Source organism: Triticum dicoccoides, chromosome 4A (genome assembly GCF_002162155.2).
Source record: "Triticum dicoccoides isolate Atlit2015 ecotype Zavitan chromosome 4A, WEW_v2.0, whole genome shotgun sequence".
Taxonomy (NCBI): domain Eukaryota; kingdom Viridiplantae; phylum Streptophyta; class Magnoliopsida; order Poales; family Poaceae; genus Triticum; species Triticum dicoccoides.
The window spans coordinates 3,436,778-3,447,739 of record NC_041386.1 but is presented as its reverse complement, the minus strand read 5'-3'; the positions used below and the strand labels follow the sequence as shown (position 1 = coordinate 3,447,739).

Genomic DNA, 10,962 nt, shown 5'->3' with positions numbered 1-10,962 from the left:
AGGAGCTCACCATTCACCCTAACTGTGAACCTTACTGAGGAGACACATTTCATTACCAGATTTACAAAATTAACACTGAAGCCGAGCTTGATCATGATTGCCTGTAAGTAATGCCATTCCACTCTATCATAGGCTTTCATCATGTCTAGCTTGACAACACACATATAGTTCTTCCCTTTCTTCCGCCTTCTCATGGTGTGAACACTCTCAAAGGCCACAACCACGTTATCAGTAATCAGGCGGCTGGGAACAAAAGCACTTTGTTCCTCACCCACCACTGTATCCAGTAACTCTTTGAACCGAATAGAAATCATTTTGGCGGCGATTTTATACGGAATTGGACACAAGGAGATGGGACGGTACTTAGATATCGATTGAGGGTTCCTTACCTCTGGTATAAGAGTTATGGAAGTATCATTGAAACCAAATGGTAGTTCTCCCCCATTCAAAAAAAACCAAGAATCGCCGGTACTAGATCTCCTTGAATAAGGTCCCAGTGTCGTTGGAAAAAACCCGCAGTAAACCCGTCGACACCCGGGGCTTTGGACGGTGACATCTGAAACAGAGCCGTCCGCACCTCATCATGTTCTAGTGGCGAGTCATCAGGGGAATCCTACCAGATGAAAGCACTCTTCGGCGTCGTCACATTAAAGTTATAAGCAGATGCAATGTCTGCCATGCTATGGATGAGGACTTAATGCATGCACTAATGCATTGCTCACACGCTAAACTGTTTTGGGAGCAAGCCTTTGCTCTTTTTGGCACTCGAAGGCGCTTGCATCCCAGTACATGGTCTTGTGACATCATTTGTGATGTTCAGTTTTCGGATACCGAGAGGGCTCAAATGATCTCAGTTATGTGGACGATATGGCACTCAAGAAACAGAATCACACATGATGATGATCAGTTGGATCCTTTCTCTTCGGTTCGACGCATCAGAGAGGACCTGGCCTTGTTGGATATCCCACAGGCTCATGCTTCGATACTCCCAGGACATGGTTGGCGACCTCCTGATCCTGGTGTGGTTAAAATTAATACTGATGCGGCACTGGATATGGACTCCGATAAAGTAGGTGCAGGGAGGGTTGCCCGCTCAAGCAACGCTTTGCTGGGTGCATGGAGCAAACCACATGTTGGAGTGACGGATCCATTCATTGGTGAGACCCTGACACTCCGAGACGGTGTTATATTTGCAAATCTGCGTGGTTTCACCCATGTGATTATGGAGACGGACTACCTGGAGATTGTTAATCTCTGGAAATATCACCACAATAGTTATTCTGTGATGGCACTTTTACTTCTAGAAGTTGGAGGGCTTGCTTTAGCTTTTGATTTGTTTGATGTTCAATATGTATCCAGAGCGGCCAACGTACCGGCCCATCTTTGTGCAAAGCATGCTGATGGTCACCGAGAGTTGGACTGACTCGAGACCTTCCTTTCTGCTCATCAGTTTATTGGCTGATGATGCAAGGAGTTTTTTCGTTCAATAAAAGCTCCCAGGTTTGAACGCAAAAAAAGAGAGAGAGGGAGAGAGAAGGCGGAGGCGGGACGCAAAGGAAAGAGCAGATTTTATTATTTTTTGACTGGTGATGAAAGAGCAGATTGGTTCGTGGAGCGGTCGAAGTTGGAAAGGAGACGAATAGGAAAAGGTAGGGGCACAGTTAAAAAGACCAGCCAAATACCTAAAGAAAAGGAAAGACTAGTACTTGGCGGCCGTCGCCATGCCTACCTCTTCTCCGTCTTCCAAAATCATCGGCGGCGGCGGCGGCGGCCATCGTCGCGCAGGCCGTGTCCGGGTCGCACGTCCTCACGGTCGACGGGTACTCCCGCACCAAGGGGCTCGGCACAGGCAAGTACATCAAGTCCGGAACGTTCGACGTCGGCGGTGTATCCTGTACTAGCCCGACGGTAGAACCTCGGATGACGCCGATTGGATACCCATCTATCTACGTCTCGTTCACACCGATGCCGACGAGGTCAAGGCACAGTTCAAGATTAGTTTGGTCGATCAGCACGGGGAATCAGGGACATCATGCAGCAACGAAAGCCAGATATGCACCTTCAGAGTAAAAGAAGGACCGTGGGGCTTCGGCGTAATCAAACGTAAGGACTTGGAGGGATCTGTGTACTTGAGGGCTGATGCCTTGAGAATCAGGTGCGATGTAACGGTGTCAAAGGAGATCGTCACCGAGCTCATGGTCGCTCCGCCGGTCCTGGTGCCGCCGTCAGACATGCGCCGCCATCTCGGCCGGCGAGGGCTCGGACGTCACGTTCGAGGTCGGCGGCGAGAGGTTTCCTGCGCACAGGTGCATGCTTGCCGCCCGGTCCTCCGTCTTCAGGGCGGAGCTGCTTGGCCCGATGAAGGAAAGGACCGCAACTCGCGTACGGATCGACGACGTGGAGCCCAAAGTGTTCACCGACTCGCTGCCTGAGATGGACGACGGGGACTCGACGGCGATGGCTCAGCATCTGCTCGTGGCGGCGGACAGGTATGACATGGAGAGGCTCAAGCTGATCTGCGAGGAGAGGCTCTGCAGCCGCCACTGCAGAAGCACGGTGGCGACTACGCTGGCATTGGCCGAGCAGCACGGTTGCGGTGCGCTCAAGAAGGCGTGCTTCAGGTTCCTCACTTCTCCGGGGAACCTGACAGCGGCCACGGCGAGCGAGGGCGTTCAGCATCTGAGGAGCAGCTGTGGCTGTCGTTTATACTAGTATATCAGGAGTGCAAGCGATTGAAATCGATTCCTCCTTGTGTCCTTATGTCCCATAATATAAGAGCATTTTTAATACTACACTAATGTAAAAACGCTCTTTATATTATGAAACGGAGGGAGTATTTGTTTGCTAAAGAAACTAGTTCCGCGGCACTTTTCCCCTGGATTTCTCTAGTGTATCATCAATGTGAGTAACCAACGCACCGAGATTGCCGATGCCGTCGACACATATCTGGGGACGAGACTTGCCTGCTCCTCGTGCGTGCGTCCATCCGTGCTTCCGCATACGTGGCTTGATTTGATTGAAACAAAATAAGGCCCGATCCCATTCTTTTTAAAATCAGAGGAGGGAGGAGGAGATGATTAGATTAGAAAAAAAAAGCCGTAGGATGAAGTCGAAGCATGGGAGGGAGCAGACAAGCCGGATCCCATATCTGATAGCATCTACTCCCAGTGAAGTGAAGTGTACAACTGAATGCGCTGCCGGCCGTTCCGCACCTCTGGCACTCGCTCCTATGCTTCGCCGCCACCACACGTCACATCCACAAAGGAAACGAGAGAGAGAGAGACGCCATGGCGACCGGCGTTGGCGGTCGCTGCCCCTCCCCCATCCTCGCGATCGCGTTGCTCGTCCTCTGCTTCGCCGCCCCACTGACGACGGCCCGGTCCCAGAGGAAGCCTGCTTGGCTAAAGACCATCCCCAACACGCCCGCAGCCGCCGCCGGCGTCTCGGCCATCGCCGGGAAACACTCGCCAGGTGCGTGAGATGTGCTCGATCGTCTCCTGCTGATGTACTGTACACTATACATATAAGAGAGTTACAATTTGGAAAGTATATATAGAAGATAAACATACATAGGGGATAAAATCCGACAAATCTGCAACAACTTCCGAACCATTGCAACCAAAATTTGGAAACTTGTCTAGAAAAGGAGGTAAATAATCAATCCTACTAACTTGATTTTTGCCACCAATTCGTACGTGCTGCCCTCTGGAAAGATAGCAAATAATTCAAATTTGTGGCTTCATTGGTGTCTGCACGGGATCGGGATGAGTTATAGCACCGGCCGGATCTCTCTTCTCTCAATCTGTCATCTGTTGATTGATCGCAAGTACTAGTATTGTAGTAGAACAAATATTCCTCGTCGATACACAACCAAAGTGATCGAGTGCAGTGCTGTATCCGGATCGGGGTCTGGACAAGCACACACTAGCCCTGCTGTCTCTACATCTCATATGCTCTGCTACTGTTGCTCATTGTAAGCACACCAGTTGGGTTTAATTTTTTTACTTCTCCTGGAAGTATGTAGTATAGCCAGCTAGCGAAGGCCTTCTTCATTTTTTACTTCATCTGTTGCACGTTTAATTATTCTACTCTAAGGCCTTTTTTGGTTCATAGGATAGGATTGTCGTAGGAATAGCAAAGAAAATTTGTAGGAAATGAGATGACATGTATTTCAAATCTTATGAGTAGGAATAGAAAACTAGATATCATTTGGTTCACACTGAAGGAATTTTTTCATTGAGTTTAGGCTCATTTTTATTTTCCTATGAAATGTGAAGGATAGAAACTAATCCTATGTAGGAATAGGAATCCATTCCTATGAACCAAAAGGCTCTAAAAAAATCCTATAAAAATCACATCCTCTAAAATTTCTATGAAATTCCTCCAAACTAAAGGAGGCCTAAAATAGTTTCATAACGGTTGTTCGTTTCTTATTCGATAGGCCGAATCATGGCTGACACGGATATCAAGAAGATCAGTTTGCCAGACGGGCTATGTGCTCATGTAAGTCATGATCGATGCAGCTCTATTGGAGAATGCTTCTGTTGTTTGCCAATTAATTTCTGCTACCCGACTATGGATGAGTGCAAAAGAAAGTGTAAAAAATCCTCATCTTCAGAACTACTAGCGATGACATTCTCTTCTCCTTTACCTACTCCTTAATTTTCCAGCCTAGTCAAATTGGCTTACAACCAAGATATGATGCCCGAATAAGAGCAATACATAGCAATTGTTGCTATTTGGTTTGGCAAATTGTATTTAAACCTTTACAATTATTGCCGGCTAAGTTCAAGTAATGCAACCTAGGTAATGCGAGGCCTAAATCAGAAGTGCTTTTCCTTGATACTCGTCCAGCAAATATGAACCGAGCTATTGCCATATGGGGAGAAGAGGCGACGAGTCTCTTTAAAACAAGATCTCTAAGTATGATGTAAAAAAATGTGCATGTAATTCAAAAAAAAAAGTTCCTTACCATTCAAAAATAATAATATATGCTACATTTTACAAAATGTTCTCGCGTTTCAAACAAAATGTTTGTGAAATTTTTAAAAAATGTTTATCCAATGTATTCAAATGTTCAAAAGTCTAAAAACAATGTTTTGCAAAATATAAAATATGTTTCAACATGTATTCAAAATATATATTAAAAACAAGTATTTTAAAAATATGTTAAGCAACCATTTAAAAATGTTAAACATATATAAGAAAATGTTGAAGGTGTATCAAAAAAATGTACAATGTGTGTAAAAATGCTCATGTTGTATATGAAAAATATACAGTGTGTTTGAGAAAATAGATCAATACATATATTTAAAAAATGTTAGTTAAAGGTATATAAAAATGTTTCTATTGTATATGAAAGATGTAAAATATTTGTAAAAAGGTAGAAATGTAAGGAAAAAAATGAAAAATAAGAAAAATAAAATTGATGAAAAAACAACGAAGAAAAACAATAAAAATGTACATATAGACAAACAATGGAAACTGATGAAAAACCTAGGAAAGCCGTGCAAAACAGTGGAAACAAAAATCATGCTGTAGTGAAGGGTCGGTCTGGTAGAGCGCCTACTAGAGGCGATACAGAGCTCTGCTTCGCAGCAGGTGATATACAGCTCTGGCGGGAAGACACAACAAAACGCGTCCTGTCCTTCATGGACCAAGCGATGTCTCGGTTTGGGGCTTGAGGGTGCAGCGTGTTCCAAGGTGTTCCCACTTACGGAGTACTTCCTCTGTAAACTAATATAAGAGTGTTTAGATAAAAGTAGTGATCTAAACACTCTTATATTAGTTTACAGAGGGAGTACTATATAATTGGAACAGGAATAGTTATCCTCCCCGCTTTGCCCTAAATATAAGGAAAAGCCCATAATTCGTCCCCATCCAAGCCGCACATGTTTGTTGTCGCCTTGCTGTCCGCACTCAAAATTTTGCCTAGCCCTACTTGGAGCGGCGACTTTGAAACGGTTTTGAGATTTGATATCCTCATCTTCTACCGATGGAGTTCCTTGGTGAAGACAAGTTGTCAAGGTTAGTTTGCTACATCGATGAAAGATATTACTGCGGAGATGTCTGCTCCTCCTGAATCGGCGAAGAGGCGAGCTCTTGACAAGGTTTTGGTCTGGTTTCGGTTTTACTTTCTTTCATTTTCTGTTTGTTTTTCCTTTTGCCCCTCTATTTTCGTTTTCTGATTTCATTTTCCTCCTTTTTGTGTGTTTTAAGTTTCTTTTTTGTTTACAAATATATAAAGATTATTTACACATACCTGGATTTATTTTAATCCATGAATACAATTTAAAACTACAGGTACATTGTTTAAAAAGGCACAGCCACTTTGTAAGATTATTACATTAACATTTAAAAAGTAAGTCAATATTTCTCTAATTACATGAACAGTTTAAAAAAAAATACACCAACACTTTCTAAAATTACATCAAAGAATATGTGTGGACCACATTATTTCAACTACATGAATATACAATGAACATTTTTGAATATACAATAGATATTTTAAAAATGCACGATAAACATTTTCTACTACACAACGTACATTTTTTTACCACGTTCTATATGACATGCATGCAAGCGAAACAAGCATGCATGCCCTGGCTGGGTCAATCAATCCAAGGAGTAGATGATCTCCTCGAACGCTGCCACGTGCTCCTCCGCGACGGCCATGAAGAGGTCGACGCCGCCGTTCGCCTTGCGTGACGGCACGAAGATCATGAGCCCCTCAATAGGCAAGTCCGGCGGTATGAAGGCGGACGGTGCCCCGGTGCCAAAGTCGAGCTGATGGAACCTGAACCCCAGCCAGCTGTCCACCTCTGCGTCCGGGCAGAACATCGTGCCGGCAGCGGCCGCCGTCGCGACGAGCTCCTCCCCGTTCGCGTCCGCCACTCCGCCGAAGTCCACGAAGGACTGCACGTACTCGTCGTCGATGCGTGCCACGGCGTCGCGGATGGCGCCGACCACGCCGCCGTAGCTCGAGTTGAGGACGTCCCGGACCTGCAGCCTTGGGAAAGCCCAGAGCACCATGTTCCCGAAGAAGTCCATCGGCACGGGCGGGTTGGCCCTGCCCCTGCAGTTCACGGCCACCCTCACCTTGGTGAACTCCTCGGGCTTCAGCTCCCGCGCCGCCGTGATTTTCTTCCAGACGTGCGCGAGGAGACACTGGAACGTGCTGCAGCGGGCGCCGACGTGGGCTTTGAGGTCGGCGACGAACTCAGCCGTGAAGTGCACCGTGAGGTTTTTGATCCTGTCCATGGGCACGACGGCGTAGGAGTCTCGGTCTCCACAAGTGAACTCCCGTGACCGGTGGTCGAACACCGGCGCCGGCGTGCTTCGGGGCACGGACGTTCTCGCACGGCCGAGGAATGGGGTCGGCGTGGTGAAGTCCTTTCCCTCGCGCACCGCCGTCGCCCACGCGGTGAAAAACATGCTCATGGAGTGGCCGTCGGCGGCGTGATGGTGGGAGCATATGCCGACCACGAGACCACCGCACCTGTACCTGTTGAGCTGGATCTGCAGCAGCGCCGCCCCAATGTTCTCCTGCACAAGAAAAAAAAAAGGTACAATAAGCGGTTGCAAGCGGCCATGTGCTACGTTTTTAGTGCATGCATGCATGTAACGTGAGTTGTGGCACAAGCAAAATCATGTATATTAATACCTCTGGTATCGTAGGGTAGAGGTCCTCAGCGTCTCCGGCCATGCGGCCGTCGACGAGCACGTCCGCCAGGTCGACCGGCACGGCGGCCTCGATCAGGAGCACGCCCTCATTGTTGACGTGGAGGAAGCGCCGGCCATGATCGTCGAGGGCGAGCCGCCCCGCCAGGTGAGGGTATGCTGCGATGGCCCTGAGGAGTCCTTCCTTGACCGCCTCGTTGGACGGCGCCGGCCCGGGGTACACGAGCACGGTGGGGATGAAGGCGTCGGCGGCGGCGCGGTCGAAGACGGTCAGCGGGACCTTCTCGCCGTCGAGCGGGTGCGGCACCGAGCACACCGGCTTCACCATCGTGCTGCTCGTGATCTCCATCGATGAGACTCTGGTATGTTTCTAGCTCTAGCTACGTACGTAGGTTCGCACTCTGTGATCTCGACTAGTACGTGTTGCACGCTTTGGTAAACGGGAGTAACTTGCATTTATAACTTTGATTGATGCAGAGCCGAGTCAGGGCTGGTAAAAATCCTGCGTGTTTTACTTTGATGCGGTCATGCAGAGCTGAGCGGAGCCAACGACTAAACTAGTGTGAAAACGAGTAGGAGATTGGGAGTACACTGTACCGTGGGTATATGATATGATTATTAATCGAGGTAGCCGTGGGTATACGTTGTTAGAGTCGGCAGTACTTTGGGCCCAAGTTTCTCCCTCATGAGACAGGATGAGAGCAACTGATAAGGCAAAGAAAGAGATTCGGGACGGGGTCTTATCCTGTAGTTTATACTTGGTGTATCGTCCATGAAGTTAAACTTGTGCTGCGAAAATGCTGGATAAGGTAAAACACTGTGGAAGGTTGAAGTGGCTTGCCCTCAATGGCCTTCATTGCAACTTAATTGCACCGATGGTCTCTCGAGAAACTTATTTGCATTTCTGGCCTCCGAAGGAGTGGCGTCAATTGTATGAGTGTTGGAGCCTCTAAGCGAGTGTGTTGCCAACTATATTGACGATTTGTAGAGTCGCGCCATCCACGTTGGCATAGCTTGCACACGCCGTTATTTCTACCATCGAGGTATGGGATATGCTACCTCCGTTCGGGTTTATTAGTCCCTTTAAATTTGAAGTCGAACACTCAATTGTATGAGTGTTAGCGCCTCTAAGAGAGTGTGTTGCCAACTATATTGACCATTTGTAGAGTTGCACCATCCTCATTGCACACGCTGTCATTTCTAGCATAGAGGTATGGGATTTGCTACCTCCATTCGGGTTTATTAGTCCCTTTAAATTTGAAGTCTAAATTAGACCAGAAATTTAACAAACAATATATGTGTTTAATTAGGTATATGATGGGATAAATGTGAGCGACATGTTTTCAGATCCAGGATTTTTTAAGGGCTACGTGGATATGGTTCTCATGGTCTCCCCCAACTTCTTTCTTCGGTTTCTTGGCACCATGGAGGTGCTCGGGAAGTTTGGCGTGGTAGTCAGGGGAATCCATATCAAAGTTGTTTCTCAGTTTGTCTCCTTCGGATCCTGCAGCACAAGCACTTCAAAATTGACGGCTATTGTAATCCCTCGTGAAGATCCTCTCTTATCAATCCCTTTTCTTGTGCTTTGAAGTTGTTAAAATGCATCGGTTCATTGAGAGTCAAGGAACAAACGAACTTTCAGGAATGCATGATTAGTTGCTCCTCAAATGGCATTGCACATAGGGCATCCTATTAAAAAAGCACGGAGAACACAAATGGCATCCTATTTAAAAAAATACAAGAAGAACACAAGAATGCATGATTAGTTGCTCCTCAAATGGCATTGCACATAGGGCATCCTATTAAAAAAGCACGGAGAACACAAATGGCATCCTATTTAAAAAAATACAAGAAGAACACAAGAATGCATGATTAGTTGCTCCTCAAATGGCATTGCACATAGGCATCCTATTAAAAAAGCACGGAGAACACAGATGGCATCCTATTTAAAAAAATACAAGAAGAACACAAGAATGCATGGTGGTTGCTCCTCAAATGGCGTTGTAGATAAGGCGTCCTAAAATGGTTTTGCATATACATCATCCTCAAATAGTGTTGTTACAGACGGCTGTGTGCAAAGGCCCGGGGTTATCCTCCTTTTCGGGGAAAAAATGGCGTTGCAGATATTAGTGCCACAAAAACGAGAACATGACTAAAAAGAGCCAAAGAAAAGGTCGACACTAGTGGGATTCGAACCAAAAAATCTACTACTTAGTTGTTTCGTAGCTTACCTTTTGGAGCGGCCATACCATGTGATACATGGTGTGTAGTATATCATATACTCATGTACCTCAACTATTGTCTAGCCCCATTGTCAAGAGAAATAACGGCGTGTGCAAGCAACATCAACATTCAACAAGGATGGCATAATAACTCCATAAAACACAATATAATTAGTGCCGCACCCTCTGAGAGGCGCTCACACTCTCTAAATGACCTCAGTACAAGTGGCACATCTCCTTGGGGCCTAGAGATGCCAATAAATGTTTTGAGGGGCCATCTGTGTAATTAAGTTGTAATGAAAGTCATTTAGAATACATTATACGGGTTCCATGCTCTATTATCTTAAACTGGAAGTGGAATGGAGAGTTGCCATTATAATATCATTGGTCGGTATTAACCCTCACAGCACAACCTATAGTTCATAGACACAACACCATTAGCCATCCAGGTGTTGCCAGTTCACTAACACGGAGATATGTTTAATGAGAATAGAGGAGGAGGTTCTTGGGAAAAAATACCACCAAAATTTAGGTTAGCTTCAAATTAAATTCAAATAAAACATAAATTTCATCAAAACTTGTAAGAATTGAGTGAATTATGACTTGAATAACTCAAAGATAATTATTGAAATTTCCACAATTTTCTATATTTCAGGGAGATCCAAAAGTATTACGTTGCCGAAATTTTAAACCAAGACAGAAGGCACCCACATCCTCCACAACTCATCACCCTCAATTTTTCTTTCCAGTTGTATCGCAGGTTCCCCTCAACTTTGGCAGCAGATCTAGCACCATGGCACAGAGAACCTTGGATCCATGCTCACCGTGTAGTCTAGTTTTCTTATGCTAAGTTTATATGTACCTAGAAGGGGTGGTGTTCTAGGCGGATGCTATGTCACATGGAGGCTCCATCCTTGTCTTGGCATGGTTGCCACTGTCCGTGCCAAGGCACTATCTACCTCATCATAACTCAGTGAATTATTATCGAAATAACTCCAAAACAATTACTAGAATTTCCAAAAAAAAAAGATATTTTGAGAAGATCAGAATAGACAGAGGA

At 45.9% G+C, this 10,962-nt stretch overlaps 1 protein-coding gene and 1 pseudogene across 1 annotated transcript; one reads left to right on the top strand and one right to left on the bottom strand.

Moving 5' to 3' along the window:
* Positions 1-856: 856 nt before the first annotated feature.
* On the top strand, positions 857-2,712 carry LOC119288475 (annotated as a pseudogene).
* A 3,776-nt stretch (positions 2,713-6,488) lies between these two features.
* On the bottom strand, positions 6,489-8,029 carry LOC119288493 (tryptamine benzoyltransferase 1-like). The gene is made up of 2 exons (XM_037568104.1): positions 7,664-8,029; positions 6,489-7,545 (listed from the first exon to the last, which is right to left on the bottom strand). The coding sequence occupies exons 1-2, from the start codon at positions 8,027-8,029 to the stop codon at positions 6,616-6,618; spliced, it is 1,296 nt and encodes a 431-aa protein (XP_037424001.1). The 3' UTR covers positions 6,489-6,615.
* Positions 8,030-10,962: the final 2,933 nt, after the last annotated feature.

Excerpts from the sequence above, each read along its gene's own strand:
- LOC119288493 (XM_037568104.1), bottom strand. The coding sequence starts at position 8,029 with ATGGAGATCACGAGCAGCACGATGGTGAAGCCGGTGTGCTCGGTGCCG. Across the intron at positions 7,546-7,663 it reads TCTACCCTACGATACCAGAG|GAGAACATTGGGGCGGCGCT; the intron begins GTATTAATATAC and ends TTTCTTGTGCAG.